The sequence below is a fragment of the Corella eumyota genome, chromosome 1 (assembly GCF_963082875.1).
Source record: "Corella eumyota chromosome 1, kaCorEumy4.1, whole genome shotgun sequence".
Taxonomy (NCBI): Eukaryota; Metazoa; Chordata; class Ascidiacea; order Phlebobranchia; family Corellidae; genus Corella; species Corella eumyota.
Genome location: NC_137490.1, coordinates 1050307 through 1070875, shown reverse-complemented (window position 1 = coordinate 1070875; position 20569 = coordinate 1050307). Strand labels below are relative to the sequence as shown.

Below are 20569 nucleotides of genomic sequence, written 5' to 3'. Positions count from 1 at the left end.
GCAAAAATTAAATATTTTGAAAATATTGCAACACTAGAAAAATATATGCACACATTCTAATACTTATTAAGTGGGTACTAATACTAATGTATAATATATGCACCTTGAATTAGCAGCAAAAAAAGCAAGATAGGTAAGGAATTAAATTTTTTATAAGGATTGGAAATATAATAGATTGAGCAACTTTTTTTTTATAATTTACAAAGTTTATAATACTGTCATGTGCAAAAACTATTTTGTACTAAAGGTTATATGAAAAAACAGAACACCAATTTACATAACATTAAAACATGCTTGAAATCTAACAACAATATAAGTTTTAATATTTTAAACAACAAAATTATAAATTACAATACTTGACAAATATATATATTCGGAATAAAAGACTATAATACTTCATATTAAATAAACTACTATTTTTTTTATGGTTGGCCCTTTTTAGATCGAATAAAAATTACAGAATTAATAAAGATAGGAATTATTTATGTGATATTTATAAAATCTCTTTCGCTCTGAATTGCAGCAATTTTAACTAACATATTACTAAAAAATTAAATACAAAAATACTGCATTAATAGCTCTTTAGTTGTTTTTGAATATTTACAATTTAAAGAGTTTTAATTCTTAAATTATTTTTAAGTTATAAAGTTGTGTCTTAAATACTGTAAAATTTACTTAGAAAAAAACCTATAAATAATATATTTGTAAATATTTACAATAAAGCACACCCTGTATTTATAACTTACAAAACCCAGTTTGTTAAATGTTTTAATTTAAAGCAAATGTGGGTTAAAATTTTGATTAAATCCGGTTTTAGTTTTTATAATGTTCCGCTAGTTGGTGAGTGGTTTGTTGAAAGTCTTTCGCTGAGTTCGCCATTTCTGCTGTTTTTTGTTCAACATTTGATAATTTTTGACCCCTCTCTCCCAAAGCTTGCTTATTTTGTTTCATTAAACTAGCTGTGTCTGTGTACAACATTAATTATTTATGGTTAGTTGATGTTTAGTTATAAATTAAGGTGATGTGGCAATGAAATTAGCGGGTAAAAATTTTAATAATTTATTTAAAAAAGGTTTTACATTTATTGCCTATTTTAAATATAGAAACCAATCTTTTTTTTACTGTTTAACTATGTTTTTGTTTGGGTAAATTATGTTGTTTAAGTGTGGTGCATTTTGTACCAAAAATTGTTTTTTTGCTTTAACAAATTGTTTAAATACCTTTTGTATTGGAAGCTAAACATTTAGTGATTCTGTTTGGTACGTTCTCAAATACAGGAGTGTAAGAAAGATGTTTTGAGCATAGGGTTGTAACATTTTGTAGAAATTCTTCCTTTTCTTTAAGATTTGGGGCTTCAAACTTAAAAGCTCGGTCAAAATAAAGATCAAATTGTAGGTCACTGTTTGTTAGACCATGACCATCAACTTTCTAAATTAAAAAATATTATTACGGTTTATGTTACAGTAGTAATCTTATATTAACTTTATGGATTTAACCCTAGTTAAAAAATATAAACCCAGACACATTACATGCCCTCAAAAAAAAACTGCAGTTTATAGTGTCTGGGTAAATTACCACAAGCAAATATTAGTTTTGACCACAAATGAAACACAAAGGATAATAAAAAAAAAGTTACTTGTAACTCTTGTAGTGGCCACTTTCTTCTTTGTTCATAAACATCCCCTTTATCAGACAACCTATATCTAAATAAACAAAAACCAATAGCTTAAGTTACTTAATACCAAATTTATTAAAAACTTTTGAGTCAATATTAGGGTGCCAAACTTAAAATAAATGGTTCATAAAAACTTTTAGCGAGTTCACTTTTTTACAAAAATTGTTAACAATATACAAATTACAAAATATCAAAACCTAAACCCAGTTCTTAAACAAGGGACCCTCAATATTAAAATTAAGGTGTTTTAACTTTACCTGCTAATAAAAGCATTGGAAGGTCGTTTTATGGTAACTGAGCAGCACAAATAATGAACATTTTCCACTTTATGAAAAGGTAAACCTCCCGGCTCAGTCTTGCAAACCTTAAAACAAATTATTAATATTAATAAAGTATTAATTGGCATTTAATGACACAAAATATTATAGGGGTTGTAATTAAACATAACCAATTTTTATACAAAGTTAGGGAAATCAACCCTTAATTACGAAAAAGGGTGGAATTAACTTTTTTTTTTGTATATATCTTTATCCTCGATGTGGGAAAGTCGAATGCGCAACCTAAACATAGGGTAACATCAGTTACTCCAACCAAGTCTCGAGTTGCCTGTTGCAGTTTGGGATATTATAGATTATAATTGCCTGATAATTATACTGCTGATTAAATGCTGGCTCAGCAAAAGTTCATACCGTTTATAGTGGCTTACTCAAGGACGCTACAGCAGAGATCAGTGGGGATTGAACCCACGACCTCATGTGTGGTGTAGCAAGTGTTCTTACCACTACACCACGCTGCCGGTTACATTAATTTATAATATAATGAAAGAAAAAAGTTACTGAAACCAAGGAACGTATTAACTGATTAATAAATTGCAATCTATTTAGGATCTCTAGTAGGAAACCAACAGTAATAATAAATCAGCATAGTAAAAAAAACACATTTTTAATTGCCGAAAGTTTTTATTAATAAGAACTTATTCTAACAGTCTAAGACTTACTTTCATAAAACCTACAAGACGTTCTCCATTCGGATGAAACACGTTGTTGTGCAAGGCGTGCTTTACTTCATTTGGTCTGGCATTATTGATAGCAACCGGAGAATGCAACATTTTAATTTAAATTTAACTAAAAACTTACAAAATCTCAAAACATTTGCATTTGTTTACAAACTGCTGAAGACGCAATCATCTGTCAATCAAAACGAGGATAAACATTTTTTTTGTTTGTCCTCGATAATTCTTATGATAATTAACAATTAAAATTAGTTGAAACTTTAGGAATAATTTTTAATTTTAATAAATAAATAGCAACTTATTTTTTATTTTTTGTTTTATAAATTTTGAAGCTAACAGTTTTTGTTTTTAATTGAATGTAGGAAGGTTTATTCATCATATCACTATTACGAGTTGTAGGAAAAAAACATCTACATGATTAAAGTATAAGCGTATAAGCCTACGTTACTTAAAAATGCATTTTATTGTATGGACATTTCTAAAAACTAAAATTTTAAAAACGACGTTTTTCAGCGAAACTTACGTTAAAATATTTGCAGAAATTAAGACTCATTTTCCAAAGAAGGTTGGGGTAAACAAAGGGTAATAAAATATATTTCATTTTTGGTAAAATAGCATATGGTTATCTGGTAATAATTTCTTTACAACAAAAAAAGTAAAATGACTTAAAAAGTTGTATATTTTTATCCCTGCCCAATAATTAACTCTTACTATAAATCTGCCGTAATTATTTTTTTAAATATTATTAAACATTTTATTTAATATGTTAAGTTTTAATTTTTTTAAATTAAAATATATTTTTTATATCTAAACCAGAGAGCACAATAATATAAATATCACACCAAATTTGTAATTGTTTACTAAAGTTGTAATCGTTTATCATGTACTGTGTTATTAGATATTTAAAACATGATTTCTAATTTGATATTACTAAGATCTACAGCAAATCGATATGTTTTTAAAGGGGGTTGTAGTAAAGTTTAAAAGCATGATGTGTAGTTTTAGGATGTTGTGTTTTTATTGATTATTGGGCCTACATGCTAAATAACAAACTATTTTGCTTCGTGTTATTTTTGAGCTAAAGTAGATTTTTAACAACAAAAGAGAATATTTTCTATACCTCATTGAAAAACATGTTTTGAAAGAAAATGTGCTTTTTTAACAAGTTAACTGGAAAAACAGACGTTGCAATAAAAGGAGAAGTTTAACGAGACAATTTTCTTTAAATTGACCGTGAAAGAAAAACAAATAGTTGACTAAAAAAATAAAATAAATGTTATTTGTTTTCGTCGAACTAAATGTAAATATTTACGTGTTAGAAGGTTTAAAAGTTGTAAATAATAAATCTATCTATATTTAACATTATTGATTAAAACTATTGACGAACTAATTTATTATTTATATACTAATTTTACCGAGTCAGTTTACGTTTATTTTAAACAAGGATCTAAATATTAATATGTGGTGATATTGGTTAAATAGAACAGGTATAGTTTGAACATTATTACTAAAGGAAAATTATATGGGTATAACTGTGTGATTTTTAAAGTTAACGCTTGATTTGTAACCCATAATTTCAAGCATTTACCCTTCATTTATTCTCAATATGTGGGTTTTGCTGATATATATAGAGCAGTTAAGTAACTACTAAGTAACTAGGTTACAGTTAACTATATAATAGTGTATAACGTTTTTCTCTATAACATTATTAGTTTTTTTTACAAAGCATGTTATTTGTTATAACTTTTAAATAAAAACGAATAGCATTAAAAAAAAACCTAAAATTATGATGTTAAGCTTATAATTATGGTAATTTAGCGTGCAAGTTCGATTCCCACTACGGGTATATCTAAACTTTTTAGAACAAAATACTGTCTGTAGTAATTTAAATACATATCAGCCTTGGATAACTTAATAACAAATTATTACATTTATTTTAAGCCTAAAAATGTACTTGTATATTCTTTTATCTGAGGATAAAAACGATATAAAAAACTTGTTCTTTTTAATAGTTTTACCGTCCGGTAGATGGAGTAAAGCGCATACAAGAGAAATGTAGTCTTCTTCTCGTTACAAGTTGTAGTAAAGTTTAAAAGCATGATGTGTAGTTTTAGGATGTTGTGTTTTTATTGATTATTGTAAACGGTACAAACCGGGATCAAAGTACAACACTTTAAAGTTGAAAACATAGAAGGAATATTTAAATAGACAACCATTGAAACGTTATTGATTTTTGCCTTAGTGTTAGGAATTCAACGTTATTTATATTTTCGTTTAGATTTATTTAGTTGAACAAAATATAGTTTGTTTTGTGGTAAAATGAATGCATCTGACGGACTGCTTAAAACTGGTGCAAAGAAAGAGGAATTTCAAGATGAAAAGATTGTCAAAAAGCGGTAAGTTTTTTTGTTTTTGCTCAAAGTTATTATTATAATGCCTAAGGGTAGAAATGCAATCAGTTGAACCGGTGTTTAAAATAGAATTTGTTTTATTTATATTAGTAAACCTTTGTTTTTGTTTTTCGCTGTTTAAAAGATTGAATCTGCAAAAATATGAGATTTAAATAATTTTGTTTAAAATAGATAATGTGACATTTAAGGGGGGCGGGGTAAGACAACGTTATGATAAGTAAACTGATATAGATCATAAGTAGTTTACGGTCTTTAAACAAACTCTTTAACGAGTCCTACTAATTACCATATAAAACTATACAGAATGCGTTGTTTGTTTTAACGGTAGGTACGTGTTGAATGTTTATTCTGGGATATTGTTATTTAATTAAAAACCAAATACCAAAAATGCGACACTTTTTACTTACCCCTGTCCTAACCTTCTGCTCGAAATTCCTTTGGTTGCCCTAAAGACAAAAAAACAGACTACGCGTTTTTTTTAATTTTATTTTTTGTTTTGCGTGGTAAATGTTTTGTCCTTAATGTGATCTTATGTGGTTATTAGTAACACCGTTTTTTAACTAGATATTCTTCGTCAAATCCTTTAGGCTTTAACGGTTGTTTAAAACATATATTTAAATACCCCTGATCCTAAATATTTTGTTTAACCCTATAATTGCCATGTAACAAAAGGTTAACATATTTCAAAAATGCGATTGTTAATTTTACGGCTCTCAAGTCTCATTACTTTTACATCAAAAGTACGTAAACATTAATAAAACTTTGTCGTATTTTAAACTATAAAGTTAGTTTGTATTTTTATGATTTATCTTTTGTATGTTATTGTATATCGTTTAAATCGTAACTAATAACACGGGAAATTTATATTTGAAAAGTAGGGCAAATTTGTTTTCACAAAAAGCTTTTATTTTCCCACTAACTTTAATCATGAAATCTGAGATGTTTCGCCTGAATAATTTCAAGTTAAGCCCTTTAAAACCAATCTTGTGGAATTTTAAATGTTTTCAGCCGTAAAGCTTTAAATATTTTGCGATCTTTTTCTCTTTAATTGAAAAAAAAGCGTTGAAAAATAGGAAAAATGCTGTATCTTATGTTAAATGGGCGTTAATTTTGTATCTTATGTTAAATGGGCGTTATTTAGTTTTCATACACATTAAAAATATGTTTAACAGACCTAACTAACCACCAGAACGATATAACTTTACATATTTAGCGAATCAAATCTGATATAAACACACTAATATTATTTGAATGCATTTATTTACATTGAGTAATGTATACTATTAGGTTAGGCGGATGTTTCAAATTAAATTAATCAATTAAACGAACGTCATAAAGGAAATAAAAGCGAATAAATGTATTTGTATGTTGCTTTAAAAATACAAATGTTGTTTTAACGAAAATTAATGTGTTTGTGAATTTTTAAATTGTCTTAAGTTTGTTTAAATATTTGTAATTTAAATTTAATTTTAAAATCTAAAATTGTTTAATAAAATTATTAATCTATATTAAACACCATTTAACAGCCATATTTGCAAAAAATGTCTTTAAAACCTTTAAATAAAGTAGAACGTACATATTTGATCAATTTATAACTTAAAATTTTTAATTATTTCCTTTTTAGAAATTTCAAAATTTAAAATAATTTATATTTTTTAACGCTAACTTAACCGTATATAGTTAATTGGTATACCAGTGATTTACAGGTTTTGTAATTTTGTTCATATAGTAACCGTCCTTTCCTAGCAACAAAAATTATCTCGTTGATTAGTTGTTAAGTAAACCGGCAGCGTGGTGTAGTGGTGAGAAAACTTGCTACACCACACATGGGGTCGTGAGTTCAAATCCCTACTGATCTCATGCTGTAGCGCCCTTGAGTAAGGCGCTATAAACGGTATAACCTTCTGCTGAGTCAGCACTTAATCAGCAGCTTAATTATCGGGCAATTATAATCTATAATATCCCAAACTGCCACAGGCAACTCGAGACTGGGTCGGAGTAAATGATGTTACTCTATGTTGAAGTCGCACATTCGACTTTCCCACATCGAGGATAAAGATATATATATACAGGAAAAAAAAATAATTTAAAGTTTAATTTAAAATTAAATAAAAATAATTTTTTCTTAACTTTTTTGCGATTTCTAGTTAAGTTAGGAATTTTAAACTTCAAATTGTTATTGTTTAATGGAGTAAAAATGCAAAAAAATTTAAAAATATTTACAATATTATTGGAAATTTAGTTTAATTTTTGTTAAAGTACAAAGTCAACTTTATTAAATTTCTAGGAAATATTTTATTTAACGTGGTACAAAGGTTAAAATATCATTAAAAATGGATTTTAATTTTTTTCAATATTGTAGTGCTTTGCTAGTAACTTTACCATTTTACTTTTTATATACTTTAAATTTTACTTCCATTAAGGCCTGTTCGCACGACAAGGTAACGTAACGTAGCGTTGCGCTGCGTTACGTAACTTTACGAGTTCTAGGGATTTCTTTTTAAAATTTTAAAAAACAATACCTAATAAAAGTATACCGCTTACGAAATCTTGCGTAAATTTTGCTTCTGCCACAAAACTTTACAAAATCTTACGTAACTTACGCAAACTTTCGTACGTGTGAACGACTCTGTTCATTTTAAATGATTGCGCAATCTTGCATTACGTTACGTTGCTTACGCCGTGTGAACGGGCCTTTAAAGAGATATGGCTAAATATTGCTTTTTATGTTAAGTTTGTTTACTGCAAAAAAAAAAATTAAAAAAAAGAAACCAAACGGGTCAGAGAGGGCAAAATAAGAATATTTTCCTATGTCTGCCAGCGTATGATCTTACGACGATGACGTCGTGCGTCACGTGACTCCCGATCGTTGGGACTTTCCCTATTTACAATATTTACCATCAAATTACGTTATTTCAAAAACTACTTGACCAATTTAAAAAAAATCGTATCCTTGTGCGAGTTGGAAAAATTCCAACATAATTAAAAAAGAAACTCCGTGACCGAACCATCTCTTTAACAATTTTTAATTTTTACATGAAAAAAATAAAAAAAATATTATTTTTTATGTATTTTATTTTATTGTTTATTCAGGGACACATGGTCAAGCAAAACAACTTCTTTCATCTCCATGTTGGGGGCGATTATTGGATTGGGAAATGTTTGGAGATTTCCTTATATAGCTTACGAATATGGAGGAGGTAAGAAATAATCAAAAAGTAAAAGTGTTATATTAAAGAGTTTTGCAATTTTGTAAGCGATGTATATATCACGTTAGTATGGTTGACACTGATTCATAAAATGGCTTTACAACCTTTAAAAAATGTCTGTGGTACTTGCAATTTAATTGTTAAATATAATATAAGCCAGTAATAAAGTTTCGGATAACAAATAGCTTTATGATGTCACAACAACACACCCTTACCCAATAAAAATATTGAAAACCTATTCCCTTAAAAAGATATAGAAAAAAATAAATATAATATTTTTATTTTATTTTTATTTTATTAACAAACTATACCTTTATTCTGATATCGATAATAATTTTAGGATAACGAAATTGAATTGGTTAAATATGTATTTAACTTTCGTATTGGATATCTTAGTTATATACAGAACATTATATTTATTTATTTTTTTAATTCTATTATATACCATTTAAATTTAAATATAACAATCGTCTAATTTACCATATTTTAAATAACAACATTTTTATTTCTGAAGTTTTTACTTTAAAAAATGGTTTTAAATTTTATTTTATTTTAAGGTGCGTTTTTGATTCCTTATATCACATTTGCTGTTTTATGTGGATTCCCTCTTCTGTTCATGGAGGTCGCACTTGGTCAATACACGCGACAAGGTGCAATAGGGGCATGGAAAATAGCTCCAATAATGACGGTAAATAAGTTAATTATATTTTGTTATTTTTAAAAAGTCGAATAACTGAAATTTTAACAACTTTTAGACATTTTTTTATAATTAAATAATTTTTTTGTTAGTTATTGTATTTGGTAAATGGTATCGAACTACGAACCGAAAGGTATCGGGTTCGAGCCGCACCAATGCCACGTTATTCACCCTTGAGCCCGGCGTTGACAGATAGCTCAAACACGTCACAATAGCAAAAATTTACCCAATCAAATATATAGAAACCCAACACTTTAAAATATAAAAAAAACGAAAATAAAAACAATTTTATCAAAACGTTTTTCCATTATTACATAACTACACTATTGTTTAAAAAAACGTTAGTATGATTTGTTTCTTATCAGAAGACCAACCAAAACTGAGGTTAACAAAATATTTTTTCTGGAAAAAAAGGATTTAAAAAATCTCTCAAATTTTTCCAGTATTTTTCCACTAGTATGACGTCATAGTGAGCGATTATTCGCTTGTTTTGATAACTATAAACAATTTATCATTATAAAGTAAAATAAATTTGATAAATTATCATTAAATTTATTTAATTTTTATTAAAATTAATATTTTATAATATTTGTTAAAATAAAAGTTAAAAATATTATCGTAAATTTCTTACAAAAAAAAATAAAAAATTCCATTATTCAAAGAACAATTAATCACAATCAAAATACACCATTGTTAATAACAATAGTTGATATTTCGCATTATTACGTTTAACTAAACAATAAAACATAATAAAGGTTTTAAAATTTTTCAAAGTTTAATATTTCGTCTAAAAAACATGTTTTTAAAGCTTAATAATAACAGGATGTTATAAAACTTCCGTGAGCGCCGTCGCATATTTTCCGTTTTCAAAGGAAGCTGCTTTGTCGTTGTTGGTCATGTAATATAATATAGAGTTTAGCATGGTTATTTAGTATTTTATTAAACCTTATTTTTATAGGTTTTTTAACTTTTTAAATAAAAAAATATTGGGTAATTTACTTTTAACGCAATTATTGCAAAGATAAGTTAATAGTCTGCCCTATAATTGGCATTTTAATTGTTGTAATATGGTCGCAATTCTTAACTAATATTTGCCTGTGATAATTTACCCACGCACCACAAACGGTAGTTTTATTTATCTTGAAGGCATATAAATTAAAATATACATATAAATATATTTATATTGTCCACTAATCTCTATTATATATATCTTATATTCTTTTTACAAATTTACCGTTTATGTTTAACTTGCTCACTAACGGTACCATGCGGCCACTAAAAGATTCCTAATATCCACAATTTTTAAACTAAAATTAATTTTTTTTGATTATAGGGAATCGGTTTTGGTTGTTCACTGATAAGTTTGTATTCTTGTCTTTATTACATCACAGTCATGGCCTGGGCGCTTCTTTATTTCATCCATTCCTTCTCTGCTACGTTGCCATGGATGCATTGTGGTAAGTGACGTCATGATCATTAATTGTTTTGTATAGTATAATAACAAATAATTATAAACTTCGAATCAACTGTTTTTTAAATTGAATAATTTTTTTTAACAAGAATTTTCATTAAGAATTTTAAAACCTACGAAACTTTTCTCATTACACAACTTTTATAAACAGTTTGAAGTCAAATGCATAAGTCGAGTTTACGGAAACCCAGGATAAATTTGCAAGTTTAATTTCTGTTTGTTACGCAGAAATGAAAAGTAAGCTAATCCAAGTTTAAATCAAGTTTCTGCGTACTAACAAAAACTTTAAACCCAAAATTAGTTAACTAGAAATTAGCGTTAACTTGGGGTTGATTTATTTTGACTTTCCGCATCCTTCTTTTAATAAGCAAGTTCTTGTAGGTGGCACTTGTAATATACGATTCTTGGAAATAAATTTGGGACTGTTAAGTCTGAGAGAGAATTAACTAGAACCAAATAATACAAAATCATTTTTTTGTATTACAGAGAACTGGTGGAACACTAACTCATGTTTACCTTACGAGAACCTCACAAGTTTAACCACAAACCAAACCGCAGTCTACTTTTCAGCTAGTTCGGCAAAACGGGATGTCGTTCTACCTATTATCGAATATTGGAAGTAGGAATTGTTTATTATTTGTTTAAAAGTGTATAAGTCCGGTCATGTCATCGGACTACGAGCCGAGGGTTTCGGGTTTGAGCCGCACCAATGCCACACTATTCGCCCTTGAACCCGACGTTTACGGATAGCTTAAACATGTCACAACAGCACACTTCTCCTTAGTAAAATATGAAACCTATTACTTTAAGAGAATATGATGAAAGTATTCTATTAGTCGTAACCTATGTATTGTGCTTTAAGTTTCGTTCATAACACATTAAAATGATGGGTTTTATTTTATTGAGAAAAATTTGTTGTTGTGACGTGTTTTAAGCTTTCCGTAAACGCTGGTTTCAAGGTCAAATAATGTGGCATTGGTGCGGTTTGAACCCCAAATGTTTGCTATATAATACGATGCCATGACCAATATACCACACTATTATAGATGAAAGGTGTACTTTGAAAAGTTTTATTTTTAATTAAGGAGATGTATATACACTGTACTATAGACCCCAAAATATTATTGTTATTATGTATAATTATTGTTAGGCTTTTCTGATTAGTAAAAATAAAGAAAAAAAAATGTTTAAAATATATTTCTACCAACATCTGTATTAACGTGTTTAATTTTGCAGCAATTACGTGTTAAGAAAATCTTCAGGAATCCACGAAATTGGATCGTTAGAAAACTGGCCGATGGTTTTATGCTTGGTTGCCTCATGGGTCATGATTTACTTCTGTATTTTTAAAGGGGTTAAGTCATCTGGAAAGGTAAGTGGAATTTGTATTTAAATATAATTAAAACTTAGGTTGAATATTTGTGAAATTTTGATTCTTTTTAAAAATATTTTATTACGTGTTTTTTAAACTTGCGTTTTTTTGTAAATTTTTTTTTAGGTTGTTTATTTTTCTGCCACTTTCCCGTACGTCGTTTTGATCGTTTTGTTGATTCGTAGCTGCACGCTAGATGGCGCTGTAGACGGAATAATTTATTACCTTAAGCCCAATATTACTAAGCTACAAGACCCAAATGTAAGTTTAAATTATAATTTTTTTTTAAATAGTAAAGCAAGATATTTAAATTGTACGCCCAAAAAAAACTATTTTTGCAGTCTATAACTTAAATTTTATTCTCTTATTTTTTATTTTACTTACCGTTTTATTACCCCGTTCTATAACTCATTACTACCTCTCTTTTTCTTCATTCTTTTTTTTACTAGCTCCTTTTTCTGTTCTTTCTTCTTGGCTAGTTTGGTATACTTTTGTCGAAGTAACAATGCGCAGTTAATGCTCTATTTTAATTTTCGTAAAGACTCAAATTAGAGAGGTAGAATTTTAACTTTATCTATAGACACAACATACCAGCAGCAGTAAGAATCAAACCAAGGACCTCTTACATTATTTGCTTTAAATTCCTTTATACTTAGCTGTTGATTTAATATACCCAATATAATTGTATAACTTTTTGTATTATTTTTATTATGGTTGTTTTATTGTTGTTAGGTCTGGGTTCAAGCAGGTAGTCAAGTTTGTTATTCTTACGCAATTTGTTTCACTGCTTTGATCGCTTTCGGAAGTTACAACGATTTTCATATGGACGTTTATAAGTAAGATAACTTTGATTAAAACTTGCAATTTGGTTTAAAACTTACCATAAGCTTGGCGTAGTCGTTAGGACACTTGTCATCACTACATGAGGTCCTGGATTTAATCTCCACTGCTCTCATGCTGTAGCGTCCTTGAGTAAGGCGCTATAATTGGAATAGACTTCTGCTGAGCCTTAACTAAAGCAGCAGTATAGTTATATATAAGTATTGGGCAATTTTAATTAATAATATTACAAACTGGCAAAGTCAACTTAAGACTGGGTCGAGGTAACTGATGTTACTCTATGTTTAGGCTCTGAAGTTGACTTTCCCACATCGAGGATAAATGTCTAAAAAAACATCGAAAAAAATTAAATATTAGTTTATTATCTGGTGCTTAATTTTTGATAAACATTTTTGTGCTGTATTCAACCTTTTTTTTCATATCTAATCACTGTTAATTTATTCTTTATGACGTCAACAATAGACACACGATCGTTCTGGTGACGTCATGCTCAGGTACGTCATTCCTCGCCGGGTTCACGGTGTTCGGAGTTCTCGGAAACCTTGCAAAAGTTCTTCAAATCGACGTCGCTAATGTCGTTGCATCAGGTGAGTTGATTTCGTTCCATGCTTTATGTTAAGACCAACTTTCGTTTATGTATATCTGCTTCAAGGTGTGTTAGGTTAGGTTATCGAATATATACTAAGGTTAAATGTAACGCTAGGGGCTTCTATTTTAATTTTGGGCGTATTTTGGTCAAAAAAGTTAAAATTTTCAAAATTATTGATTTTTGTCACGTGACTTTGAATGTCATATTGGTCACGTGACTTCAAATCAATGTTAGTCACGTGGTTAAACGTATCCGTCACGTGATTTCTTTAAAAATGCGCGAAAAAGTCTTTTCCGAAGCAGATGTAACTAAACGAAAATTGGTTTGAAACTCAAAAAAAGAACTTTGTTATAAAGTTGATTTGATAATTTTTTCCCGTCCAATATCAGAGCATGCACGAGAAAACAGTGGCTACCTGGGATATAGAAGAAAATAAACAGTAAAATTTTAATATATAAGCAAAATGGATGTTGTTTTTTTTCGTAATAACGCCTGAAGGTGTGATTTAATTTTCTCTTTTAGTTTCGGGTCTGATGCGGCTCGAACCCGAGGCCTATCGGACCGCAGCCGACTTCCCCTGCTTGTTAGTAAGTTTGTTTCAGATGCTTGCAGACGGTCTAGCATTTTTTTAGAATTTTTTGCCATCAGATTTTAACTAGGTTTTTTGGATTCTCTTTTTCAAATCTTCTAAAACTATTTGAAACTTTTTTAAATCAGTTTTTCTCTTGCAAATACAAAAACAAAAACAATCCTTCTTCTAATTCGTTTACAGTTAATCTCTTTAATTACACGAATCTAATTAACATTAATTACACACAAAATCTTCGTACAGTTTTTATAATTTCTTTCCTTATTCTAAAATTCACAAAACAGCAAAATCACAAATTTTAATATCATACAACACACCATTAACTAGATGGTTTTATTTGTTTCAAAGGTCCTGGGTTAGCCTTTGTAACTTACCCGATTGGGTTATCAATGATGCCGCTCCCTCAGTTCTGGAATATCATGTTTTTTCTTATGTTGATGACATTAGCTGTGGATAGTCAGGTATATAATTTTTATAGATTGATATCTTTATTTTTTGTGGTAAAAATGTCGTTATTTTAACACTCAAATGCTTGTAATTATATTTAAATTGGAAGTTAATTTATTGAGTCTGGTACTGTGGTATACTGGTGTTATGGCATTTAACTACGGGCCAAAAGGTTTAGGGTTCGAATCGCACCAATGCCACACTATTCGTCCTTAAGCCTGATGTTTACAAAGAGCTTAAACACGTCACAACAGCACATCCTTCTTTAATAAAAATATTGAAAACCTATTCTCTCAAGGTTGTATAAGTTCGAGCCGGACGAATGCCACACTATTCGCCCTTAAACCTGGTGTTTTTGGATAGCTTAAACACGTCACAAAAGTAAACTCTTTAAGGGCGCCGAAAGGTTTGGAGTTTAAGCCCCGCCAATGTCACATAGTTCTTCCTTGATCCCTGCGTTTACAGCTTAAATACGTAACAATAGCACACCCTTTCTAAATTATACAAAAAACACATACAATATAGATATCGCTTTAAAAAATGGTGATGAAGAAATAAGCTGAATTTTAAATACTAAAAAATAACTTAAGAACATTTCTTCTAGTTTTGTTGCTTGGAAGGTTTGATCACAATTATTTGTGATTATTCAACAAGATTAGAAAAGAAAAGAGAATTGTTGAGTGGAGTTTTTTGTGTGGTTCTTTGTCTCTTTGGATTAATTTTTGTTACTGAGGTAAATTAAAATAAATATTGTAAAAAGAAAATAAAAATTTACTTTTATTTTTAAATAAAGGAAATCTACAATCTAAAAATAGTTACCTGAACCCAGTTTTGAGCTATACAAAGTTAAGATATTATAGAACTTATAATATTACCCTTACCCAGTCTCAAATTGTACAAGTTTAAGACATTATTGACTTCATATTATTACCCCGACCTAGTCTTAATTTGTACACTTTTATTATATAATTGACCTCATGATATTATCCCAACCTAGTCTCAAGTTGTACAAGTTTAAGATATTATTAACCCCATGATATTACCCCAACCCAATCCCAAGTTGTACAAGTTTAAGATATTATTGACCACATGATATTTTCCCAACCCAGTCTCAAGTTGTACAAGTTTAAGATATTATTAACCCCATATTATTACCCCAATCCAGTCCCAAGTTGTACAAGTTTAAGATATAATTGACCTCATAATATTACCGCTACCAAGTCTCAAGTTGTACAAGTTTAAGATATTATTGACCTCATGATATTACCCCAACCAAGTCTTAAGTTGTACAAGTTTAAAATATTATCGACTTTAAATATTACCCCAACCCAGTAACAAGATGTATAAGTTTAAGATATTATTGACCTCATGATATTACCCCAACCTAATCTCAAGTTGTACAAGTTTAAAATATTATTGACCTCATGATATTACCCCAACCAAGTCTCAAGTTGTACAAGTTTAAGATATTATTGACCTCATGATATTACCCCAACCAAGTCTTAAGTTGTACTAGTTTAAAATATTATTGACCTTATAATATTACCCCAACCAAGTCTCAAGTTGTACAAGTTTAAGATATTATTGATCTCATAATATTACCCCAACCCAGTTCCAAGTTGTACAAGTTTAAAATATTATTAACCTTATAATATTACCCCAACCCGGTCCCAAGTTGTACAAGTTTTAAGATATTTTTGACTTCATATTATAACGTTTTTTAAGATATCAAAATACGGATATTATTTGCAGGGTGGGGTTTATGTGTTTGAGTTGTTTAACAACTATGCAGTTAGTGGGATCGCTTTACTTTGGCTAGCTATGATGGAATCAATAGCAATAGCCTGGGTTTATGGAATTGATAATTTCTACGACAATATCAAAGAAATGATCGGATATTATCCTTCCTTCTATGTTAAGATATGCTTGAAATATGTCACTCCAGTGCTTTGCTCGGTAAGTTTTCTGTTTAAACTGTAACAGGTTCTGAGTTTGATTCCAACTTTTGGCATGCTGTAGGTTTTAAAGTGCAAAGGTGTTGTGAATGTTTTAAGTTCGGTTACCGCTGCAGTAATGTAGTACTGTTTTGCGTATTTTAGTAATTGCTAAGGTTTAAGTTTGATTTCAACTATTTATAATAATTAATCTTTCCATTTTAAAGTAAACTTTGAGATAGGTTCAAATTATTAAATATTAAAATATGGTCTAGTAGAGTTTACCGTTAATGACATCGAATTAAGATTCGAAAGGTTTTGGGTTCGTGCCACACCAATGCTTCACTATTCGATTTGAGCCCGGCGCTTACAGATAGCTTAAACATGTTCCTACTACCTAACATTTTAATGTATATATCTTTATCCTCGATGTGGGAAAGTCGAATGCGCGCTTTAAACATAAAGTAACAACAGTTACTCCGACCCAGTCTCGAGTTGCCTGTAGCAATTTGGGATATTATAGATTATAATTGCCCGATAATTAAGCTGCTGATTAACTGCTGGGTCAGCAGGAGTTCATACTGTTTATAGTGTCTTACTTAAGGGCACTACAGCATGAGAGCAGTGAGGATTGAACTCACGACCTCATGGTGGTGTCAAGTTTTTTTACCATTACACCATGCTGCCGGTGAACTTTCTACCTATTACCTTAAAGTCTAACCTAAAAACTTTAAATAGATTCTAAATTAAAATTTTTTTTTGACTTTTTAGTTCATTATGATGTTCTACGTCATCAAATATGCCCCATTAAAAGTGATGGGTTACGTTTATCCCATTGAAGCAAACGTGGTGGGTTGGTTGCTATGCCTTTCGTCGTTGCTATGTGTGCCTTGTTACGTCATATACGATGTTGCTATGCAAAAAGGAAGTATCAAAGAGGTAGTATTTTGCTATTTAAAACAGTTTATGTTATAAGGTTAAAATTTTTTTAAATTTTTAATTAATAAAATAAAATTTATTTTTAGCGTTTTCGTGCTGCCAGTGCTTCTCAATTAAAAAAATCGACTGAAAAACTAAAAGAGGTAAATTCTTTACAAGCTGATATCACGTTCGCTTAAATGTCGTTTCCGATTAATTAAAAGTATCAAATTTTTTTACAAAAATAATAAAAGTTTTTCAAAAAGTTTTAAAAAATTAAGATTAAAAAAATGGGCAAAAATTAAGCTTTTTTTTTATATTGAAATCAGAAAAGGGTCTAAAATTATAGAAGTTTTATTAAATTTTGCCAATTGTTTCTCAAATTTAACTTATTAATTTTACGGTTCTTAAAATACCTGATACCTACTAGTACAAATGGTGTTTTAGACAAATTTCTTATAACTTTCACGGCTCTAAATTTGTTGCTACACCATACACATTTAAATTAATTCAATTTTGTTAACTATTCCACCTCAAATTAAGATTCCTTATTACTTCATATTTTACCTAAATTATTTATTTGTGCAAACTGGTTTAAATTCTGTAAATATTAAGTAAAGTGTAGTGGTTTATATTCGATAAAAATACAAGAATGCAAAATATTTAAACTTAATAAAAAAAGCTTAGAATTTAATGTTTTGTTATTTTAAAATTACATTTAAATTTTTTATGTAGATTATTTAGTAATCGAACCGCATTTAAATTTAAAATTCTAACATTTTAGCAAAAAAAAACATTTTTCTTTGTTGTGCGTTGTTCTGTCACAATACTAATCACGTTTATAAACCCCTACAAAGCGATGTTCTATTGTGACGTAACAAATACAAGCGGCAAGAAAAACTTGAAAAATGTGATGACTTGATTTAAAAATTGTGTAAGGGAAAACGGACCGAAATGTTGTGAGAATTGTTGAAAACTTCCTCGAAATTTGGCATAACAATTGCAATACAACCGTTATACCCAGGTTCTAATTACCGTTAGTTAGGGCAAGAAGGGTAAGAATAAATGGGTTGAATTTCGTTGTTTTTAATTTAAATACAGCCCCTAGAATTTGCCAATAATGTTTCTTGTAAAATTTTTAATATTTTGTTTTTCTTTTATTTTTGATAATTAAAGGTATCAGTTACACGTATTAAGTTAATTTATATGGTTAGGTCAAGCAGATGAGTACAATAATGCAGTTTATATGGCCAGGACAAGTAAGGATATAGTTTAAGTTGATAATGGTAATTTTATAGTTAGTCATGTGTGCATATTTCTTACCATGCGCACTACGCCTAATATGGGTCAACTAGTGCAATACTGTTAATAAAAATTTTTTTCTAAAATCTACAGAGCGGAAAATTAGCCATTACTGAGAACATGAGATAATAGTAAATTAAATATATTGTAAATGTCAGGTGTTAGGGCAAACGTAAAATATTTTTGACAATTAAATATATTACGAATTTATCTATTTTAACAAAATTCCCATGCTGTTATTTTATAAGTGAACGATAACAGGGCAAAGTTAATGTTATGCAAATGAAGGAACTGTATTTAAATTAGGGGTTTTGTATTAAGGTCATATGAACGTTTTAGCAATTTGGTTTCGCAGGCAAAAATTTGAAAGTCAATTTTGGCAATTTTTTTCAGAGTTTATTTTAAATTTAGTTTTTACAAAAAATGGTCAATTTTTATTAAAGCTTTTTTATTGTTTGCTGATAAGTTTAAAATTGCGTTTTAGCATTTTTGAAAGTAAAAAAGTCAAGTTATATTTTAAATTAGGTTTCTAATAGAATATAGTTTTGTATCGTACTAAATTTTTTAGTTGCAAGGCTGTTCGCGATATTTATCTCCATGACGTCATAATACTAAATTGTGTAATTTAATTAGGTTGAATAAAATCAATTTTGTACAAAGTTTTTGTTCAAAAAGTTTTAATTTTTAGCTAATAACGTTTGTAGTTATTCTAGTATTTTGCAGCTTTAAGTTTTGTTACATAATTTTGTATTATTAGAACTAGAAGTAATATCAAAAATAAATCTGAAATTTTCGATTTAAATTTAAAATAGGCATTATATTAGTCATATTAATTAATTAAATTTTATCGTAAGATTATAGGTTCTTAGTTTATTGTAAATTGCGTTATTAAAAACTATTTTATTTGCTTATTTTTAATTTTAAAATTAATATTTTTTGCAAGTATTTATAAACTTAAAAATTCAATGTAAATTTCCAGTTATTATTCTATTGTTCTTAAACAAAGGAACAATAATAGTTCATTGTTGTATCATAGAAATTAATATCACGTATTTAGGTTTCGGTTTTATGGATAAAAAAGGTCAGAATTTTGATAAAATTTCGTTTTTGAATAAATTCCTTTTGCGGCATTACACGAAATTAATTAATTAATTAATTAATTAAATAAAAAAATTTGATAGCTAACAGCATTTATAAGGGGGTTGTGGGGTCTTAAACTTTAACATTTTTTTGGATTGCATTTTTTCGGCATTTGACTTTAATCAATCTGCTTAAAAGTTAATTAGTTTAAGTTAATTGCAAATTTTTAGTTGCTACTTATTAGTTTATATTAAAGAGCATTGAAATCAGTTTATTTAAATTAGGGTTTTCAACAAAAAAACTTTTACAAAAAATTTTAACATTTTTTAGACTGCAAAATTTTGACTTTATTTAATTTTGCAAAAAAAATTAATTAATTTTAGTTAATTGAAAATTCAGTTGGTACTTATTAGTTTATAATAAAAAGCAGCAGATTTAGTTTAAATTAAATTCAAGTTTTTACTTTAATTTATTTTAATTTTAACATTTTTAAGTTACTTAATTTCGGCAATTAAATTTAATTAATTTTGGTTAATTGAAATTTTGATTGATAGTAGTTATTTTATATTAAAAAGCAATAGATTGAGTTTAATTTAAATTCAAGTTTTAAACCTTCAATTTTTAAAAAATTTGACAACTTTTTACAATGCATTATTTTTGGGCATATGACATTAATTATTTTGCATAAATAATTAATCAAATGTTATTGCAAATTGTTTATTTTGAAATTTTGATATTTTTAACATTTTTATAATTTTTGTATTATTTTAGATTTGGTATTTTAGATATAATCGTAAAATAAGAAAAAATGTCTGAAAATATGGATTATAATACTGCAGAATTAATATTCTACATTTTCACAATTCTATTTTACGTTCTTGCTGTCTACATATTCTGCGCCATCTCATTCTACGTCATCGTAATGGAAAATATTCAACAAACAAAAGTTAAAACCGTAATCACAACCCAAAGTATGACGTCACAAGGGAATAACAATCCCCCTGTTAGAGACAATCAAGGAAG

General features: G+C 28.4%; 2 protein-coding genes across 4 annotated transcripts; one reads left to right on the top strand and one right to left on the bottom strand.

The window, feature by feature from the left end:
* Window positions 1-383: 383 nt before the first annotated feature.
* Window positions 384-2841, bottom strand: LOC145763320 (syntaxin-binding protein 6-like). Its single transcript, XM_082574749.1, has 5 exons — window positions 2673-2841; window positions 1933-2039; window positions 1637-1703; window positions 1221-1428; window positions 384-965 (listed from the first exon to the last, which is right to left on the bottom strand). Exons 1-5 carry the CDS (start codon window positions 2781-2783, stop codon window positions 814-816), a joined length of 645 nt encoding a protein of 214 aa, XP_082430875.1. The 5' UTR covers window positions 2784-2841; the 3' UTR covers window positions 384-813.
* Window positions 2842-4922: 2081 nt separating this feature from the next.
* Window positions 4923-20511, top strand: LOC145743362 (sodium- and chloride-dependent betaine transporter-like). 3 transcript variants are annotated; one of them, XM_082561315.1, is made up of 15 exons: window positions 4923-5083; window positions 8192-8298; window positions 8865-8995; window positions 10338-10461; window positions 10962-11094; window positions 11712-11847; window positions 11974-12108; window positions 12580-12683; window positions 13150-13274; window positions 14214-14326; window positions 14917-15045; window positions 16065-16268; window positions 17018-17185; window positions 17272-17328; window positions 20318-20511. In XM_082561315.1, the coding sequence occupies exons 1-15, from the start codon at window positions 5007-5009 to the stop codon at window positions 20360-20362; spliced, it is 1788 nt and encodes a 595-aa protein (XP_082417441.1). In that variant the 5' UTR covers window positions 4923-5006; the 3' UTR covers window positions 20363-20511. The 3 variants fall into 3 exon arrangements, with proteins under 3 accessions (XP_082417441.1, XP_082417433.1, XP_082417448.1); XM_082561307.1 differs by lacking the exon at window positions 20318-20511 and adding an exon at window positions 17949-19067; XM_082561322.1 differs by lacking the exons at window positions 4923-5083; window positions 8192-8298; window positions 8865-8995; window positions 20318-20511 and adding exons at window positions 10627-10712; window positions 17949-19067 and having other exon boundaries at window positions 10405-10461.
* Window positions 20512-20569: the final 58 nt, after the last annotated feature.